At 49.0% G+C, this 21,702-nt stretch overlaps 1 protein-coding gene across 1 annotated transcript in view; it reads left to right on the forward strand.

The window, feature by feature from the left end:
• CHRDL2 (chordin like 2) overlaps positions 1 to 21,702 on the forward strand; it is a 70,869-nt gene that overhangs the window by 16,029 nt on the left and 33,138 nt on the right. Inside the window, exons 2-4 of the mRNA XM_050937777.1 lie at positions 9,401 to 9,513; positions 10,837 to 10,930; positions 12,356 to 12,498. Of these exons, the coding sequence (XP_050793734.1) occupies positions 9,401 to 9,513; positions 10,837 to 10,930; positions 12,356 to 12,498 (350 nt within the window). The remainder of the gene's footprint in view (positions 1 to 9,400; positions 9,514 to 10,836; positions 10,931 to 12,355; positions 12,499 to 21,702) is intronic.

Raw genomic sequence — 21,702 nt, forward strand, 5'->3', positions numbered from 1 at the left:
GAAAGATGAGTTTGTTGGTTTGTCTGGTTTGGCGTGAGTTATGTGAGTGGTTTTGGAAACTGAACGACCACAGACTTGGAGAGAATGGAGACCCCCAAGGATCCACCCAGAATGCAGTGCAAACGTCTGCATCAGCCCTGAATGCCATTCTGTTTGTAATGGAATTTTCTGCTGTAATTGACAATGCGGCCATTGTATCACATTAAATATGGAACGTAAAGCCTATTTTTTGTGCAGTCACTTAAGGGACTAACAAAAGCTGGTCTTAACACAGAGGTGGGTTTAATCCTCAGGAAGCTCTAAAATCCACTATGGCTCCTGCGGAGACGCATTCAGATGGAAATAGAGTTGCAATTCAGTGAGGTGAAAGAGGGTTTTGCTGTGCTTGTAGCTCCATTTTAAAACTCCACTTCTGTCTCATAGACTCATAGACTCATAGGTCAGAAGGGACCAATCTGATCATCTAGTCTGACCTCCTGCACAAGGCAGGCCACAGAACCCCACCCATCCAATTTTATAACAACCCCTATCCCAGGACCGAGTTATTGAAATCCTCAAAAATGGTTTGAAGACCTCAAGCTGCAGAGACACCACCAGCAAGCGACCCGTGCCCCACGCTGCAGGGGAAGGCGAAAAACCTCCAGGGCACCTGCCAATCCTGTCTCTGGTTCTGTGTAATTATAGTGCTGTATATACCAGGTATCTCCATGGCCCTGTTCAGTTCAAGGAATTGAGGGCAACTGTGGCTCAGTGTCTGCCTCTATTTTTAAGGTACGGTGCAACGGATAGAGGTCATCCACTTTTACCCATCACTGCAGTAAGGTACCTAAATGCCAAATGCTATACCTAGAACGGCAGGATTCATTCAGAAGGGACTTCCACCGCATTACTAACTGGTCGTTATTACGTGTCACAGCAGTGTTGGGAGGCCCCATTGTGATGCAGTTGCCAAACACATGATGAGAGACAGTCCTGGCCTGAAGAGTTTACGCTCCAAACAGAGCGCCAGACAAAGGGTGAGAAGAGAAGTGGAGGTAAAGTGAGTTGGCCAAAGTCATGGGCAGAGCTGGGACTAAAACCAAGTCTTTCCAAGTACATGACCAGCAGCATCTCCACCACATTACCTGGCCTTCCACTGCCAAAGTGCAATTCATAGAATCATAGGACTGAAAGGGACCTTGAGAGGTCATCTACTCCAGTGCCCTGCACTCATGACAAGACTAAATATTATTTAGACCAGTGGTCCCCAAACTCTGGGGCATGCCCCACAGGGGCCATGGAGGAACATTTGGGGGGCACATAGTGGGACCCGAGCAGCCCCCACAAGGGGCAGGGAGGGAGCACCACCCAGTCCCTCTCCAGCCCCTGCTCCGCTCCCAGCCCAGCTCTGCCCCCCTTCCCTCTCCACCCCCAGGTCAGCTCTGCCTCTTGCCCCAGCTCCTTCCCCATCCCCAGTTCTGCCCCAAGCTCTGCCTTCAGCTCAAGCTCCCACGCTGAGCAGGAATGGGGGTCGAGGGCACAGACAGATTCCATTACTGGTGTGCAGGGGGCGACAGGAAAAGTTTGGGAACCGCTGATGTACCCCAGTGTCTCTCAATCTTTCCAGGCTACTGTACCACTTTCAGGATTCTGATTTGTCATGCGTACCCCCAGGTTTCATATTACTTAAAACCTACAAAATCAGACATAAAAATACAAAAATGTCACAGTGCACTATTACTGAAAAAATGCTTCTTTTCTCATTTTTACCATATAATTATAAAATAAATCAATTGGAATATAAATATAGTACTTACGTTTCAGCGTATAGTATATAGAGCAGTATAAACAAGTCATTGGCTGTATGAAATTTTAGTTTGCACTGACTTTGCTAGTGCTTTTTATGTAGCCTGTTGTAGAACTAGTCAAATACCTAGGTGAGTTGGTGTGTCTCCTGGAAGATCTCTGCATACCCCCAGAGGGCTGCGTACCCCTGGTTGAGAACCACTGATCTACACCATCCCTGACAGGTGTTTGTCTAACCTGTTTTTAAAAATCTCCAATGATGGAGATTCCACAATCTCCCTGGGCAATTTATTCCAGTGCTGAGCCATCCTGACAGTTAGGAAGTTTTTCCTAATGTCCAACCTAAACCGCCCTTGCTGCAATTTAAGCCCATTGCTTCTTGTCCTACCCTCAGAGGTTAAGGAGAACAATTCTTCTCCCTTCTCCTTGTAACAACCTTTTATGTACTTGAAAACTTTTATCATGTCTCCTTTTAGTCCTCTCTCTTCCAGATTAAACAAACCCATTTTTTTCGATCTTCCATCTCATCTGTTACTGCAGCAGCTTCCAGGCAGGTACCTTTCTCCAGATACTGTCTTGAGGGGGATGCCCAAGCAGAGAAACTATTATACACTTTAAGCTGAAAGTGGCAAGATTTGAGCTCATCTTGCTTTCTGCTGGTAGGGGAATGTGCCTACAAGATGTGACACATCCCTCCATGTACAAGGCAGCTACCCTGGCTCAGCTCCCCAGAGCGCAGCACTGGTGTTTGTTCCACAGGAAGGATATAGGGCCAGTTGGGGTGTTATGTCAACGTGTGTGTCATGCGCTGTGGAGCAGAGGAGCTTCCAGCAGACGACAGGGCACCTCATGGCAGAACAGGTGCTAGGACATTTTAGGAGAAGCAGCAGCCAGGAAGCTCACCTCTATTCACAAAAAGGGAGGCTGGCTTCTGAGCAGCTGGGCTTTGGGACCAGAGCTGGGTCATTTGTATCCTCCAAAGGTCCCTGCTGCAGCCTAAGGGTGAGATCCTGACGAAGTCAATGCCATTGACTTCAGTGGGCTAGGATTTCACCCCAAGTGCTGAAAGTGCAAATTTTCAAAGGCACCCTGATCCCCCTGATGGTCAGTGGGGGTTGAGCACTGCGCCTTTGAAAGTGAAGACATCAGTCAGTACCTCCTGGAACCACGGAACAGCCCCAGACTGGGGTAAGATTTTAAAGCATTGTAAATCCTTAAAGTGGCATAAGGATTTCAACTGCCTTATGGCAACACCATCACCTGAGCCACCTTAAATCCTCCTGATGACATAACCTTTTTAATCACCTGAAATATGTAGGGTGGCTTAAGCACTTTTAAACAGCTAATAACATACAGTGCTAATAACATGCATTGAAGTGGGCATGCTTCTAGCCAGATTCTGATCTCAGTTACGCCAATGTGAATCCTAAGCACTTGCACTGGTTCTCATGGAGAAACTCTAGATTTACACAGGTGTAACTGAGATCAGTCTGGCTTGGATTAAGTGATCATATCAAACAACGCATGCACACACATGTTTAGTATCTTTTACTATACTATAGTAACAGAGATTGAATCACATTTTCTCCTGGCCATATGCAACAGTCAATTTTCAGTCATTCAGTATGTCTGTCTTTGGGGAAAATTCCATTCAAGTCAATAAGAGTTTTGCCATAGACTTCAACGGAAGCAGGATATGGGCCCTAGCTTTTAGGCTTCTGCAATGTATAGACCTGTGATTTTAATGCTGATTGGACAATGGCTTTTCTCCTGAGGACAATTTCAACTTTTGGTCAAAAACCTAAAAATATTTTTGTTTGTCAGCAATTCTCTGTCAAAAAACGTTTGATTTTTCAGGGGGGGTTGGCTGAACTTTTAAAGCCAGAAATCGCCCAAACTGAAAAATAGCCAAAAATTGGAGAATTTTTTATTTTCATTTTTTTTAAAATAGAAAAGTTTCCAAGAAAACAGACACTTTCCACCCCAAAAAATTGTTTTGTCAAACCCCCAATTTTCTGTCAACACATTTTTGGCCAGCCCTGCTGTGAATATTATTATTTCAGGGTGTATGAAAGTGGGCATTTCAGACACTGGCACAAAAGTGTGGTGTTCCTGTGCTCTGTTTCCTGCACTGAAATCTAAGAAGAAACACTGGGAGGAAAAAGAGAAGATGAGATTCTAAGCCACTGTCTAGCATTGCAGACAGGCTGCAAACTTGGTATGAGAGAACTGCTGATGATTCCCCCCTGTACATGAGAATCATTTTACAATCTAAGTAGGCAAGACAGGATTACTGGCCCTGCAGACAGGGAACTGATGCTTATATGTGACTCAGCCAAGGTCACTCAGGAAGTCTTTGGCAGAGCTGGGAACTGCATGTGGGCCCACCTCCATCCTACTCCAATGCCTAGTCCCAAGACCATCCTTAACTCTAGTTTACTGAAAGACATTAGTGTTGTATGTGTAAGCAGAGTCTGAATGAGCTCTCCCCTGACAGCTAGCTGGGAGTGGGACAGACTTCAGGAGCAAACTGTATTTTCATGAACACACCTACTCTGCCTAGGTATCCAGCAGATAGATCTGTGTTGCTCAAAGTGATTGAATTTGGTTGGTGTTGGGTTACAAATCACTTTAGTGCTGTATGCCGGGGTAGTGAGATGCTGTTTTCAATGTTGTTGTCTTTATTGTATGAATAAAGGGAAGCAGAACTGTGCTTAACCTGTCCCAAACGAGGGGGTCACCCTCAGCTGAAAGTACCTTATTAAGCCAGGGGCTCAAATGCCAGAGGCCTATGACAGTAAGAAGGGTGGGGACATGGGTCCTAACCACAAGGTGTAGACTTTCCTTAAGTCTGGTTTAACCAGTTCCTTCTTCCTCCACTGTTCAAAGATAGAACTATATATACTCCATTAAGAGCCTGTATTATAAGAACTGAAATCACTTGTGGTAGGACAGCATTTTTGCCCAGCCTACTAAAAGCTAAAAATCACTAGGAGCTGATAACTACTAAGAGACTGACCTGCAGAGGTCACAGCAGGGAGGCAAGTGGCAGCAGAAGGTAAATTACAATCAGCTGGCAGGAGCGGCAAACAAGCAGCCAATAGGAGTGGAACAAGTGGCTGGTGGGGCAGCTAGTAGAGAGGAACTGCAGCTGATGGGACGGCCAGACAGAGCAAGAGCTAAGATGGCAGAGCAAGCAAGGTGCCTTCTTCCCCGGGTGGGAGGTGAACTCACAGAAATTGACCTCTGAACCCTGGGTCCTCATTGACCGAGGACAACCACAGTGAGTGGGATATGATGAGGGAGCAGAATGGGGCACAGAAAAGCAACTTTTGGTTGTAGAACTCAAGAACACAAGGCGGAAGGCTCTGCCCCAGGCACGCTGGGGTGGGTGTCCTGCTCATAGTTCCATGATTATGAATCCTGCTTGTGGCATTTTCCCTAATTAATGTCAGGTGCAGGGGCGGCTCCAGGCACCAGCGCAGCAAGCGCGTGCCTGGGGGCGGCAGGCAGCCTTCGGTGGCATGCCTACGGGAGGTCTTCCCACGGCTTCGGCGGGAATTCGGCGGTGGGTACTCTGAAGGCGCGGGACAGGCAGATCACCCGCAGAAATGCCACTGAATCCGCATGACCAGTGGACCGCCTGCAGGCGTGCCGCTGCAGGCAGCCTGACTGCTGTGCTTGAGGCAGCAAAAAATATAGAACTGCCCCATGTCAGGTAGCATCCCTCCTTTCATTAAATGTTTTTTTTTCTACACTCAGACTCTGTGTTTGCAAGTGGGGAAGTTTTGCCTCTCAGAGGCGCCATGGGATGGTGGTAATTCCTCCAGGTTACTGGGTGGGGACTCGAGTCGATTCTGTGTTGTATAGTTGAAAAGGAACCCCTAGATACTGATCCCAGCCCTGGTTGCAGCCGGCTCCACCTGGCAGAAGAGTTACTTATATAAGACACAGGAGGTAATTGTCCCACTCTACTAGGCACTGTGGAGGCCTCATCTGGAGTACTGTGTCCCGTTTTAGGCACCAGGCCTTACGAAAGATGTGGATAAACTGGAGAGAGTCCAGAGGAGAGCAACACTGTAAACGCGTGGGACTCACCCCAGAGGCGCCTTCTGCTGGTCGTCTCAGGGAATTAGCTCTTTGACCCAGGAGCACCCTTTTGAGCTCCTGGCTCCCAGCCTTTTTATACAGGCCAGCTGTGGCCTGATTGGGGCGTGGCCACAGCTGTGGCTGTTTCTCCAATCAGCTGAGGCTTGCTGCTTTTCTAGTAGCAGCCCTCTCGCCGTCTCAGCCCTCTCCAGGGCTGATTTCAAGCCCTTCAGGGCAGGAGCAGGTGACCACTCCACTACAAATACAAATAATAAAAAGGTTTAGAAAACCTGATCTATGAAGAAAGATTGAAAAAACTGGGCATGTTTAATCTTGAGAAACGAAGACTGAGAGGGGCACTTGATAACAGTCTTCAAATCTGTTAAGGGCTGTTATAAAAAGGATGGTGATCGATTGTTCTCCGTGTGTACTGAAGGTAGCACAAGAAGTGGCTTAATCTGCATCACAGGAGATTTAGGTTAGATATTGGGAAAAACTTTCTAATGATGCGGATAATTAAGATCTGGAACAGGCTTCCCCAGAAGGTTGTGGAATCCCCTTCACTGCAGGTTTTTAAGAACAGGTTGGACAAACAGCTGCCAGGGATGGTCTGTGTATACTGGGTCCTGACTGATTGTGAAGGGATGGACTAGATGACCTCTCGAGGTCCATTGCAGCCCTACATGTCTATGGTTCTATGATTGTAGCATATCCAACTCTTGGAATACAGTAATTTACCTGTGTACATTTTGGGCCTGATTCTGATCCCATTTATACTAATCTAGCTCCCTTGACTTCTGTGGAGTTACTCCTAGTTTAGGTCCTTTCTGTTTTCCCTTCCATGTCCTTTCCATCCTTTGCTTTATCTCATTCAGTTTCACCCATCTTGATACTTCTATACAGGCCAGCTGACTGGGACATGACCACAGCTGTTTAGAAAACCTGACCCACTTCTTCAAAAGAGGCCTTTACTTGTGAGTGTCCCAATTTGCAGGGTAGTTTGAGACACTGCAGCTACTCTAACGTGATACCCATTGCTGATGTTAAACCTTAACAGTCCCAAGGAAATCCGCAGGAGCGAGGGGGTCGGAATATAGCCCCTTTCTAAAAAGACACTGATGAGGGAAAAATTCTTCCCAGAAAATGTCTGGGGATGGTAAATTAACCATCACCGCTTGTGGTATCCTGGAGCACTAACACCATTTATCCTTGCGCGTTACTACTACTATTATTATTTGTGTCACAGCAGCAGCGAGATGCCCCAGCTAAGATTAGAGCCCCCCACTGTGCTCACCACTGTATGATCTCACAGTCAGTGCCAGTCTAAAGAGACAAGACACAGCTGAAACATAACAACCTTCAGCTAAAAGTGGTTTCAGATCGCTTGACTGATGTGAAACAGCCGTGAGTCAGAAGGCTACATTGACTAACGGTCCCACAACTGCAAGGCTCCTTTTACCATCCCACAGCACAGAATTCTCTTTACATGGAGACAAGTGCTGGGCCAAATTCACCTGCACTCAATGAAGACAGTGGAATAACCCAAGGGATGAATTTGGTCCAACTCCAGTGAAGTCCTTAGAGTGATGCCAGGGATGGATCTGGCCCACTACATTTAAATCTACAGCTACTTCACAGCATGTTGTGGGATGGAGTCAGAGATCAGTTTCCCAATCTCAGCAACTCTCGCTCCCACAGACGTTCACATTGGCAGAGACTGGCTGGCTCTGCTAAGAAATGCTTGCGGGGATGGAACAAATCTCTCCTGACTGAAGAGCTAGTCTGATCCCTGTTAATTCCTGTCTCTGCTGAGGGCATGAATGGTGCAAATGATCAGACAAAGGTCTGCACTGTACACAGAAGTGAGAAGGTCCCAGTGGTTTGCGACTGCTATTGAAAAGGGCCTGGGAGAATTATCATGGGTTTAGAGATACAAGTTAGGACTCTCTTGTTCCTAGTGTGTCAGTGATTATACCCACCTGCCTCAGAGGGGGTGTTTGGAGACCTTAACTGCTTGTCCAGCGCTTCGTAGCTGCACAGCACCAGTCCTTATAGAGGCTGAGGCAGCTGAAGTTTTACTTTCATAAAGTGGCTTTTCTGAAGACGTGTTGTTTCCTTGAAATTTTCTGATTTTTGACCAAAAAGCACTAAAAATGAAACCACAAAAATAGAGAATAATAAAACAAAAAATCCCCCCCACCCCCTCCCCAGAAATTTTCAGAACCAAAAAAACCTGAAAAGTGTTCAGTTTTTTATTATTTGTTTTTTCTTCAAGGAAAACTTGAAATTTTTTGAGGAAAAATTTCCATGAAAGCAAAACCGTTTTCATTTTTGTCTACATATTTTGCGAAAAAACCTCAATGTTTTTTCAGCTGGCTCGTCTGTTCCTATCTTACTTTTTCATCTGCCCTCTGTCCTTCTGTTTCTCTCACAGTATTGCCAACCCCAAATGTTCAAAAATTATGAGTCAGGCTCACCAGATATCATAAGATTGCCTTTAAAATCATGAGATTATGGAAAAATAATCGATTTGGAGTTCTTTTTTTTTGCCTTCTGCTTTTTGAAACTTTAGGGGGCATTGGGGTCACATTTTGAAGCTTCCTCCACAGCCACGAGGGCTAGAAATTTACTTTAAGAATGAAGGCTGAAATCATTACATGTTCACTTTACTCCAGGAGCTGGGGCTTGAAGGAAAACAATTATCATGAGTCTCATGACAAAATCATGAGAGTTGGCAACAAAGTGTCTCACTCGCTGTCTGGATTAAACCTTTCAGGTCCTGCAAGCTGTGACACTCTGAAGTTGACTCTGTTCTGGCCATGTGTCCCAGACTGTAACACTGATGGCCTGTACATAATGCCATCTCGGATCTCTCTGCCCGACACCTTATCCTGGCGGTGCTGCTGGCAACGCAGCACGGGGCATCCAAGATGAGAAAGGGTGAAAAACAGATCTGGTTGGAACGTTGCCAATGAAATGAAATTTCACCACAAGATGTTGTCTCATTGAAGCCTAAACGTTGTACAGAGATGTTAGAGTGACAAGGTGGGTGAGGTAATATCTTCTGTTGGACCAACTTCTGTAGGTGAGGTAAAAGATATTACCTCACCCACCTGGTCTCTCTACTATCCTGGGACTGACGCAGCTACAACAACACTGCGTACGTCCAGAGATGTATTAGTTTCAACAGTGTCTGGTAAAAAAAAAGACTGATGTTGCATGGCTGGGTGGTTAAGGCCCTGACCTGGGATGTGGGAGACCTAAGTCCCTGCTGTGCCTGATTTAGAGCGATCTGGGATGGAAAACTCTGTTCTGAAGCAGGCAGAGCAGGGACTTGAATGTGGGTGTCCCATGGGTCAGTGCCCAGACCACCAGGTTACACACTCTGAATCGAAAAGCTCAGGTTTGCATCTTAACATGGACACTAGGAGGTATTGGCTTAGCTCTGCCGATCGACTGGGGAAGGAGAATGCATTTCCAAGAGCACTCCCTTCCCGTGCATAACGTCCATCTGTTTGATTTTCAGGTCCGGATATGTTCTGTGATTTTAATGGCAAGAAGTATGGTCCAGGAGAGAGCTGGCATCCCTACTTGGAACCTCAGGGGCTGACGTACTGCATCCGATGCACCTGTTTGGAGGTATAGCTTCACAGTCTAATCTGTCGTGCTGATCTACAGTATGAGAACAGGTGTCAATGGTGCTTTTACCAGGCTTGTTTATAGTGGGCGACTGGGCATTAACCTTGCTTTGGAGGCCTTTAATCAGTCCAGTTATGGTGGAAAACTCTATCAAAGAGAAGGGTCTTGCAATTCTATTAAGGGTGACCAGCTGCTGGATTAGCCTAATCCTTTTTGGAAACTCATTCCACAACCGAATCCCCCAGATGACGAAACTTTATCACTGGCTCTCACAGCTTCGTAAGATGCATTGTCCCAGAGGTGGGAAACCAGGTTGGTGGATTATGAGTGGAGATGTGGTAGGGTCCTGACCCATTGAGGGCTTTGATGCTCAGGGACAAGGCCCTGGACTTGCAATGGAAGTGGACTGGGAGCTAATGGAGGGAGTGGAGTACAGGGGGTGATGGCCTTGCAGCAGCCCTTCCTGCTGAGGAGACTAGCTGCGTACTGTACAAGCTGGAGCTTCTGTATTTTCTCCTATGTTCAGTCCTCCTAGACACAGGAAGATCCTGTCTAGAGTGACAAACATGTGGGTCCCTGGGGCCAGGGCCAGGAGCAAAGGGTGACATTCCCCAAAGAAGACTGAGGCTCCATTGTGCTAAGCCCTGCACAAACACATAAGAGAGAATCCCATAAACCTGACCATCCAAATAGGCAAAAGAACATAAAATGACCCTCTAGCTCAGTATCCTGCCATCTGACAGCGGCCAATGTCAGATACCCTAGAGGGATCGAACAGAAAATAATCAGGTGATCCATCCCCTGTTGCCCATCCCCAGCTTCTAGCCAAGGATGGGAGGGGAAGCAGCACCACAGAGGTGGGAATTGCTTGGCCTAAGGTCACAGGCAGAGCAAGGAGTAGATCTCAGGTCTCCTGAGTCCCACAGCAGTGCCCCAGGTACAAGACCGCGGAGCCTATTGGACCAGATCAACTTAGTGAAGAGCCAAACAGTGCTGAGGCTTTGCACCGTTTGGATGAACAGGGAGATCTGACAGGATTGGTGCATGGGGCAGAACATTTGCAGGCTAGCTGGCCCCTCTAGTAACTGGATAGACAGTCTCATAATCATTGTACTTGTCAAGGATCATACGCTGGTTAGCAGCTTGTGGTGCTACCCAACAATTTAAATACAATGGCCCAGACCTTAAGATGGGGTAACTCAGCCTAGTGCCTTCCACTTCTGGCTCAGTCCAAAAGGCCAAATAAGGCAGCATCTTCATAAAGGCCTGCGGGGGGAAGGATTTTTGTCCCTGAGCAGCCCTGTTCTCTCCCCCTGCAAACAGGATGTGAATGTGAGCTGTTACCAAATCCAGTGCCCAGCCCTGCATTGCGTAAAGCCTGTCACTGACCCGCAGCAATGCTGCCCTCGCTGTGCAGGTAAGTGGATTTCTGGAGCAGATTTCTTCGTTCCACATTTCTGTTTCTCTGGGAGCTCGGTTTCTGTAGATGCTTCTGCTTTTGGACAGTCAGGGCGTGAGGAAAACAGGAATCGTAACAACGCTCTGCACTTATAACACTGTTCTTAGCTCTAAATATTTATATTAGGAGAGGGTCCAAAAGCCCAATCGGGAATGGGGCTCCCGTGTGCCGGGATCTGTATAAACCCAGAAGAGATGAAGCCCAGCAGAGCCAGATCACAGACTGCTGTCAGCACAGGACATTGATGGAGCTGTGCCGATTTCACCAGCTGAGGGGCTGGTGCACAGAGCCCCTTTTACGCCCAGCGATGTCAGAACACTTGGTGAAAGCAGGCAAAAATTGTTGTCCCCATTTCACAGCAGCGCTCAGTGCCTCACAGCGAGGCAGGGCTGGAAATCGCTCCTGGATCACATAATTTTTTGCAAGGAGGCAGTGGGCACACGCCCACCCAAGCGGGGCTGAACTGCGTGCGCAGAGCCAGGTGCCAGTCTCCCAAATTAACTCTGCGATGAAGAGACACCCTTTGCCTCTCTGTTCCAGTGTATCCCTCTGCAAAGTGGAGACCATCTCACGGGGGGCCCTGGGATTATTGTGTGTAACGAGCTTTCGTGGTCTCAGAGGAACGTCGCTGTAGATGTGCAAACTATTATTATTTCACCTCACTATTTGAAACAGATGTGCCGTCTGGGCCGCTGTGTGAAAGATGGGAAAATGTGGAAATCTGAGCCAAACCCTGCAAACTCTGTTGGTTTTCATCACTCCCTGCTCCAAACTTATAGCGCTGCATTGTGGCTTAGACAATGTGCTCACATTGGGATAGATGTGGGGTGTTAAGAATCCTCCTTTACACTTGTGTGCAGGCTACCCAGGGCAGATGGGCCACATCTGGTGCATCAGTGGGGGTAGGGGACAGAATCCAGGCTCCCCTCATTCCCTGCCCCCCGTCCCTGCATTGTGGGGAAGAATGTGCTGCCGGGGCAGGAAAGCAGCCTCTCACTACCCTCTGAAGCCAGGGGGGAGAAAGGGAAGGAATGTGGCTTTCTTATCCACCAGTCCTTCCCTTTTACTGTGGCGTGTCTTTGGCAATCTAACTCTAATTTTAAGCTGAACAATAATCTCACAGAGAGGCAGAGCAAACTGTCTTTATGGGCTCCCTTCCAGGCGGAGATGGCCCAGGCCAGGCTGGATCCGGGGCGGGGGGGACGGCTGATAAAAGTATTCCTTGTTTACATCTCCCCTGGAAGATGGTCCCAGCTTCCCATTATTCAGAGCAGTGTCAGTGGAGTGGATCTGTTTAGCGTCAGGGTTTCGGGTCCTGCATGCCGGGCCTGGGAAGCGACGAGACTCAACGGAGCTGTTGCTGTTCCTCCTCTCCCCCTGTAGAGCCGCACACGCCGTCTGGTCTCCGGGCGCCTGTGAAGTCTTGCCAGTACAACGGGACAACCTACCAACCAGGGGAGATGTTTACCACGAGCGAACTCTTCCCTTCTCGGCAGCCAAATCAGTGTGCACAGTGCAGCTGCTCCGTAAGCTATTTTTGAATCAAAGGGAGTTGCAATGCTTTATCTGTCAGGCGGGCATGGGTTTGAAGGGGGAGGACGTGGTCAGGGAGTGCCAATCTTTGTACAGCAGTATCACAATAATCTGACCAGCTATTCCAGCTCAGCTCCGTAAGGGGTGCTCCCACCGGTCACGGCTGGCCTGGCAATGTTATTCCCCAGGAGCTGATTGTGGTAGCCATCCCCATGTTGAATAGCACTTCACTCCATGAGTCGTCCCATTGGCTTCCGTAGGACTATTCAGTGGGGTCAAGTAGTGAATCAGAGCCTGTCCCTTTGGACAGGAATTCTGCCCTTACGCTGTTGTAAACTGGAAGCTCTTCCACTGCAGTCAATGGAGTCACAATGGAGTGTAACCCTTCTGCCCCTCTGAGTTGGCAGCAACAGGGGCTGGGTTCAGTATCCAGGGGTTCCGTTTCAATAACACAATGCAAAACTGGCTCGAGCCCCCACACAGTGACCTGGGACAATTACATGCCATCCCCCCGGGTGCCTCTAGGAGGCAATACTTCCCCACTCGCAAGAACGGAGTCCGAGTGTAACAAAATCCTTTTAATAAAGGAGGGAAACAATGCGGCATCACGTTGGAGAAACACCACAAACAGGATTATAACACAAACCATAAGCAAAAAACCCACCTCCAAGTATGTTTGGCAATGTCCTTTCCCCCTTAGGGTCTTAAGTCCAGTCACCTCAAAGTCCAACAACCCAAAAGTCTCTGTTTCTGGTCAGTGCCACCCCAGAGTTCAAAAGTTTATCTGCAGAGTTTCTCCTCCCCCCCCAGCCTGGGTGGAAATGGGGGGGCGTATACAGGGTGTTAAGGGGCACCTTACGTGGGCCAGGGGCCAACTGCTCCTCCTCTCCGTGGAGTTCTGCTGCAGCCTTCACCACGACCAGCTCCACTCCACCAGCTGTGCCGCTCCTCCAGCCGACCCTGCAAACCGCTCCACTCTACTCACTGTTCCATGGGCTGCTCCAACGTGCTGCAAACTGCTCCGCCTCTCTGTGGAGTTCTGCTGCAGCCTTCACCACAACCAGTTCCACTCCACCCCACCAGCTGTGCTGCTCCTCCAGCCGACCCTGCAAACCGCTCCACTCTGCTCACTGTTCCATGGCCTGCTCCAACGTGCTGCAAACTGCTCCGCCTCTCCGTGGAGTTCTGCTGCAGCCTTCACCACGACCAGTTCCACTCCACTCCACCAGCTGTGCTGCTCCTCCAGCCGACCCGTGAGCTGCTCCCGCAAACCGCTCCGCTCACTGTTCCATGAGCTGCTCCAACGTGCTGCAAACTGCTCTGCTCTGCAAGCCGCTTAGCGATAGATCTTCAGTTAACTAGTTAACACAGCACTCAGTGATCTCAGCATAGTAAGCTTAGTTCTTTTAGTGATTTCAGCTTGTAGTAGGGGAGCCCAGGTGCTGGTGCACCATTGGCCCAACATGAATTCAGCTCAGCAGCCTCTAGATGGATTCCTAATGGATTCAACATTAGCTCTGCTCTTCAACAGTGGAGAGAGGAGAATGTACAGCCCCTGGCCCCAACCTCTCTCAATTCACTGGGTTTTGGCACCCATGTCCCTTGTCTAGCAAGCGCCACCCATCTGATGGTGAGACATCTCTGTCACAAAGCAGTCCTACAGTTCCCCATCCACACAACCAGGGCGACAACGCTCCACTCCTCCCACCCCAACAACAAAGAAAGTGTGGATCCCAGAGCTGTCAAAACAACCATCTCAGGCTATCGTGGGCCACGCCAGACGGGGTGGATGTGCCAATGCAAATACCTGAAATTCCCTTCCACACTCCCCACAATTCACCACCAGATGTCAGGGCAGAGTCCATCCTGACTCTGCTTACATCCTCCCCCCAGCTGAGAATTTGTCGTCCCAACAAATCACATTCCCTATTATACCAACTCACTGATCCCCTCCAAATGGCCTCAGTCCACTTTAGCTTCCACAAACCTTTGTACTAAATGTATTGGCTCCTCACTAATCACCCCAGGTGCATCATAAGTTATCCGTTTCACTGGTCTTATTACTCTGTCTCGGCTATTGAGAATCTCTGTTGCTGTGGTAGGGGGGACATCCTCTTGAGTGACGGATGGAGAGGTTTCCTGTGAGTTCCCCTCGGATACTGGCATAGGCCCCTGCATTTCTAGTTCTAACAGTGTAGGGTCGAAGGTGCTCAGGACATCCTCTATCTGTATGTCACCACTGTTCAATAACCTGTGTATGTCATCACATGGGGGTTCCACCAGTGGCTCAGGAGTGTCAGGAATGGACCTAAATACTTCTTCCATGAGGTTTAGGGCGAAAGAGGAGATGCTTTCTTTTGATTCAGCTGATCGAGACTGAAATCTTGTCTTCATCCCAGGATACACCATGGTTGTGTCTTCCTCCTCAGACTAACTGTCAGATGTGCTGAGTAGGGGTAAGTTAGCTGCAGGGGGCTGGCTGTCCACGTTGGAAGGCAGCTTTGGTACAGCATCTTCGTTCTGCCCGGTTGCCTTGTTATGGCCCATCTCATAAGGACTGTCTACCAATTCCCCCACAGGGAGCAAAAGGTTTCTATGCACAGTCTTTGTCTGCCCTGGACCCTCTTCAGGTTTGATCTTGTAGACCGGCAGGTCTCCTAGCTTTTCCATCACCAAGTAAGGTATTGCCTTCCATCTGTCAGCTATCTTGTATTTGCCAGCAATACCCAAATTTCGCAGCAGGACTCTATCCCCTGGCTGGAGCTCTTGCAGACACACCCTAGCATCACATCGATGTTTGTTGCGGTCTGCGTTCTTCCGAGCTGCAGATGTAGCTAAGTGATAAGCATCCTGCAGCTTTTCTCGTAGTCGGGATACATATTGCTGATGAGTTTCATAGCTATCGCCATCCTCTGATACATCAAAGCACAGGTCTATGGGTAATCTTGGTTCTTGCCCAAACATCAAGAGATATGGGGTGACTCCCGTAGCATCGTTCTTGGTGGCATTGTAGACGTGCACCAGAAATGCAACATGTTGGCTCCAGGTTGCCTTCTGCTCTGCCCGCAAAGTCCCTAACATATCTAATAGGGTTTGGTTGAACCTTTCTGGCTGAGGGTCACCTTGCGGGTGATAAGGCATTGTCCTCGACTTTTTAATTCCTGCTATCCCCAGCACCTCCTTCAGAAGGTGACTCTCAAAGTCTTGTCCCTGATCCGCGTGTATCCGGGCTGGGAATCCATAAACTGAGAAATATTTTTCCCACAGTACTTGAGCGACAGTGGTGGCCTTCTGATCACGTGTGGGATATGCCTGCGCATATCGCGTGTAATGGTCAGTCACTACTAGAATGTTCCCAATATTCCTCTTGTCTACCTCTAAAGACAAGAAATCAGTGCAAACCAGCTCCACAGGTTTGTTGCTGGTGATGTTCTTCAAATATGCAGCCCTTGTGGGCAGAGTTTTCCTTTGAACACATCAAGCGCAGCTGTCACATTTTCTGTGAACATCTTCAGCCATCCGGGGCCAAGAGAACCTACTGCGAATAAGTTCCAGGGTCCTCTCCATCCCTAAATGTCCAAAGTCATCATGCAGGGCCCTCATGGCCAGGGCTCTGTAATCTTTTGGCAGCACTAGTTGATTCCGTTGCTTTTGTAGAGGGTCTGTGATCACGCAGTGTAGCACTCCCTGAATCAGTTTTAGTTTGGTCCATTCTCTCAATAGTAGTTTACCCTCCAGGTTAGGTGGGACAACTGCAGCTGGGCCTCGCCTCTCCCTTTTGGCAAGTAGTGTATCACGAATGTCAATATCTTGCAGCTGGGCTTCCTGCCAGTCAGCCGTATTGAGCATGGGCAAGGGAGATTGGTCCAAAGCAATATAGTTTACTGAGGCAGAAGGCACGCATTCAGGGGGTAGGCCCAAAGCTTCAGCCACACATCCATGAAGGCTCTCATGGGCCTCTAACTCTCGGCAACTCACACTGCAAATAGCTCTCACTCCATCTGTAGGTATCACAGCAACTCCTGGTGCCTGTGGACGCCTGGACAATGCATCTGCATCTACATTGCTTCTTCCGGATCGGTATTGAATGCTGAAGTCATAGCTAGCCAAAGTGGCCACCCATCTTTGCCCTGTAGCATCCAGTTTAGCACTTGTTAACACATAGGTCAGTGGGTTGTTGTCTGTCCACACCTGGAACTGAGCACCATACAAGTAGTCTAGAAATTTCTCAGTGTTGGCCCATTTCAAGTCCAAGAACTCCAGCTTGTGGGTGGGATAGTGGGTTTCACTATCAGACAGTCCTCGGCTGGCAAAGGCTACAGGTTTACGCTTGCCTTCCACCTCCTGGTACAGTACTGCTCCCAGACCCTCCAAACTGGCATCAGTATGCAGGATAAATGGCTTGCTTGGGTCAGCAAAGAGTAGGACCGGGGCATGAGTTAGGCAAGTAATGATTTCTCCAAAAGCCCTTTCACATCTCTCATCCCACCGTGGCCCAAATGGTTCGAAGGGGCCACAGTGTCTCTGCATGGAAGACCTCTTATTCTTGGTCTTAGATTTGTTCTTGCTGGACTGATATCCCCGGTAAGATCATTGAGAGGTTTTACAATTGTAGCATAGTTTTTCACAAATCTGCGGTAGTAGCCACTAAACCCAAGGAAGGTCTTGAGTTCTCTGTAGTTGCTTGGCCATGGCCATGTAGTGAGTGCTTCTATTTTATCGGGATCAGTACTCACACTCTCTTGGGACACGATGTGACCCACATACTTCACCGAGGTCCTGCAGAACGGGCATTTGTCAATTGAAAGCTTCAAACCATAATCCTCCAACCTATCAAGCACTTTAAGTCTTTCTTCATGCTCCTCCAAAGTTCTTCCAAACACAGTCAGGTCATCCAATAAACTAACACTTGCAGTAAATTCATATCTCCCACAACTTTCTCCATAAGATGTTGAAATGTGGCAGGTGCTCCAAAAATCCCTTGGGGCATGCGTTCAAACTGATAAAACCCTAATGGGCAGATGAAGGCTGTCTTCTCCTTGTCTTCTTTACCCAGAGGGATCTGGCAGTATCCTCTCTGAAGATCCAACACAGAGAACCACTGGCTTCCCAGCAAACAGTCTAAGGCATCTTGGACTCGAGGCATTGTGTACTGGTCAACCACAGTACGGCGATTTAGGGTGCGGTAGTCAATACACATCCGGATTTTCCCACTCTTTTTACGGACCACCACAATGGGTGAGGCTTATGAGCTGCAGGACTCTGTAATGATGCCATTTGCAGCCAGCTCTTGAAGATGTTGTCGCACATCTTCCATCTCGGAGAGAGCAAGCCTCCTAGATCTCTCTCTGAAAGGTCGAGGGTCATGTAGTCTGATGTTGTGCTCTACTCCTTTTGCACATCCCACATCCCACTCATGCAATAAGAACACCTTGGATCTTTCACAAAGTTTCCTCCTCAGGCGATCTTTCCACTCCTCAGACAACGGTGAATCTCCAAAGTCAAACTTTGCTGGGTCTATTGTCAGAACTTGAGTCTCGCACTGGGGTTTTACAATTGATTCAGGCTCGAAGAGGTCTGCTATCTTTTGTCCTTGCCTCACAACAACATCTCGACTTGTTTCATTAGCAATCAGTATAGTCACCTTTTCCTGGGCTTCAGCAGGTAGGGTTATGACTCCACTGGGGACCAGCACTCCTTCCGGGAGCTCGCCTTCAGCCGGCTGCTCTATCATTGCTAATGCCCCTTTACTGCCTTTCAGCCTGGTACTCATGACAAGCACTTCTTGCTCCGTCCTTGCAGGCACTACTAAGGGGGTTGTGCCCATGTACTTCAGTGCCCCAATCGGCAGCTCAGATGTCTCCTTTTTAGCGATTTCAATCTTCTTATAGGCTTCAGCACAAAGCGTATGGATCATCAGGGTACTCAGGTACTGGTCCCCAGCCCGTCGTCTGCAGTAATCCGCAAGCACCTTGAAGAGACTGGAGTTGGTCCCTATCAGCACAGACACATCAGAGGTCCCTTTAGGGTCAGGGCATATTAAGGCAGCTGTGTCTACCTCTTCCCTTACCCCAGCAACCTCCTCTGGGAATTCCAGGTGCACTATGACATACCCTTGATAGGGGTATTCATCCATGCTGAGGCCACACAGACCAGTGCCAGTCAGTGGTTGTATAGGCAGGTGCCTAAGCATCTGTTGGTAGAATGATTGAAATATAATAGTCACTTGAGATCCAGTGCCAAGCACGGCTTTACACTCTGCCCCTTCAATCCTCACCTATCAGTCCTGCAAGGATCCCAGCTGGACGGTCTTTTCTGAGGGAATCTTCAAATCCTGCAGGCCTAGGTGGTCCCTGTCCCCAGACCTTCTGGCAGCTACTGGATCTCTCCCAACCGATCCTCAGCTTTCCATACATTAAGGAGGGGTTCTCTTCCTTATGGCAATTAGCAGCACTGTGCCCATCCTGACCATACTGGTAGCAAAAGAATTGTCCTTTCCCCCTTCGCCGAGGAGGGACGGTGGCTCTAGATACTTACTTCTCCATCGCCATAGTCTGAAGCTCCTTAATCCTGGAAACCTGAGCTCGGTCAATGGTGCTTTGCAGCTCAGCTATCCGTTCTGTCAGGACCTGCATTTGTTGGGCAATTTCCTCTGTGGTGCTTACCATCAGTACACTGGCCATTTGCAATGGCGGTGTGCTGGCTGGTTCCAATGCTTGGGCTTCCCAACACTCGCTGGCCGCCTGCCTTTCTTCCTCTTCCCTGACCTCCTTTATCAGCTGGGAGTAACTTGGGGGATGTTCCTGCCGTTCTCTTAGTCGGAGATGAAGCAAAATTGGGTTCTGATACTGAGTCCCTCTTACAACTTGAGCCAGTCTGGTCTGATCCATCTGCTCAGCCGTCACTGCTCCCCTCATAACAGCTCTCTGAAGCAGTCTCTCCAGCCTCTGTATATAGGCTGAAATTTTCTCACCCCTTTGCTGTCGGGAATTAAGGAATTTACAGTAACTGTCTTCAGGGCCCTCTACGCTCCCAAAGGTATTATCAAGGGCCTCTAGGCAGTCCTTCACACTGATCCCAGGGTCAATGAGCTTCAGGGTGCGAATTACATCTAATACTGGGCCACTAAGGCTCTCTATTAGACATCTTCACTATTCTACATCGGGTACGGCCCACTCCCGCAGCATTTCAGTGGTATGCTCCAACCAGGGTTCAAACTCCTCTTCCCCAGCAAATAACCTTAACTTACGACAAGAGTTTGACGTAGCATAGGCCAACACAATCTTTTCCAATATATGCCCCAGTGCTTTTGCCCAATCATTGGCTGAGGCTGCCACCCCTGAGCTAGAGGCTGCAGGACTGGGGCCCAACAAACTTGACATATTAGCCATTATACAAACAGTAATTTCCTTAAAATAAACACAATTGTTTCCCAATACAGTGGAACACTCAACAGGTGCTGGCGAGGGATACTGACCCAGGGATCCTGGACGAGCCTCCACAAATGTAACCCTTCTGCCCCTCTGAGTTGGCAGAAACAAGGGCCAAATTCAGTATCCAGGAGTTCCGTTTCAATAACACAATGCAAAACCAGCTCGAGCCCCCACCCAGTGACCTAGGACATTTACATACCACCCCCGTGGGCACCTCTAGGAGGCAACACTTCCCCTCTTGCAAGCACAGAGTCTGAGTGTAGCAAAATCCTTTTAATAAAGGAGGGAAACAATGTGGCATCACCACAACCAGCTCTTTTAGTGATTTCAGCATGTAGTAGGGAAGCCCAGGTGCTGGTGCACTATTGGCCCAATATGAATTCAACTCAGTAGCCTCTAGATGGACTCCTAATGGATTCAAAATTAGCTCAGCTCTTCTCTTCTCTTCTACAGTGGAGAGAGGCAAGTGTGCAATTAGTATTCCAGGCCCTCAAAGGGAACCCACACCAGTCCCCAACCTCTCTCTCAATTAACTGGGTTTTGGCACTCATGTCCCTTGTCTAGCAAGTGCCACCCATCTGATGGTGAGACATCTCTGTCACAAAGCAGTCCCACAGTTCCTCGTCCACACAACCAGGGCGACAATGCTCCACTCCTCCCACCCCAACAGCAAAGAAACTGGGGATCCCAGAGCTGTCAAAACAACCATCCCAGGCTGCCGCAGGACACGCCAGGCAGGGTGGGTGTGCCAATGCAAATACCTGAAATTCCCTCCACACTCCCCACAATTCATCACCAGATGTCAGGGCAGACCCCATTCTGACTCTGCTTACAGGAGTAAAACCTGCATAAATGAGAGAAGATTCAGCTCCTTCTCTGTTACATGAGAATGATCAGACTTGATGAGAGACAGGAGCTCTCTGGCCGACTGATGCCTAGGACTGGATTCTGATCTCTTACACTGGCGTCAATCCCATTGGTTTCAGTTGAGCCTCTCTGAGTTTACAACACTATATTGAGTCAAGTTGAAAGTCTCAGTCTTTGTTTTCAAGGTGCTCGCTCAATGGCCTGGGCCCATGTCACTGGGCTGGTACACCCCACCCCCCTTTGGGGAGAGTGGTGGAGCCATTATAACCCCGCAGCTGAGCCTGGACCACCACCCTTGGCTTCTGAGCAGTACAGTCCAACGGTCGGGGTCAATAGGGTGCCCTCCCTCTCAGGGATGCGTGGCTTAGTGGCCTGACTCAATATGGATGCCCTCCTCATCAAGGCTGCATGGCCTAGTGGCCAGCTCAATATGGATGCCCTCCTCTGTAGCGATGTGTGGCCTACTGGCCAGATTCAATAGGGCTACCTTTGACCAGCAGGACAATGTGGCCTGGGGCAGGAGTGGCTGGAGAGGTGGGCTGCTGTCTTGGGGTGGGTGGCAGCCAGGGTAGAGGGATCTGGGCCCTCCCTACTCCCCTGGGTCCCAAACCAGGGCCCAGCAGTGGCAGGGTTGCCCGCCACCTGCTCAGTGGGGATCCTATTAAAACATGCTAAGCCAAGCCCCAGTTCTATGTCTGTTTCCCTGTTAAGTTCCCCTGGGTTATTTCCTACCCGTTCCTCCATGGCTAGTTGTCTTGGGAGTCCCACGGCCTCTCCTCCCTCTGCAGCACTGGATGCCTATGGGTCATTGGTCATTCCTGGCTGGCTGGCCTCTGTGAACTGACGTGTTGGCGGGTCCCTCCACAGGAGAATGCAGCAGCTTCGCTGGTCAGCCCC

The sequence above is a fragment of the Gopherus flavomarginatus genome, chromosome 1 (assembly GCF_025201925.1).
Source record: "Gopherus flavomarginatus isolate rGopFla2 chromosome 1, rGopFla2.mat.asm, whole genome shotgun sequence".
Taxonomy (NCBI): Eukaryota; Metazoa; Chordata; order Testudines; family Testudinidae; genus Gopherus; species Gopherus flavomarginatus.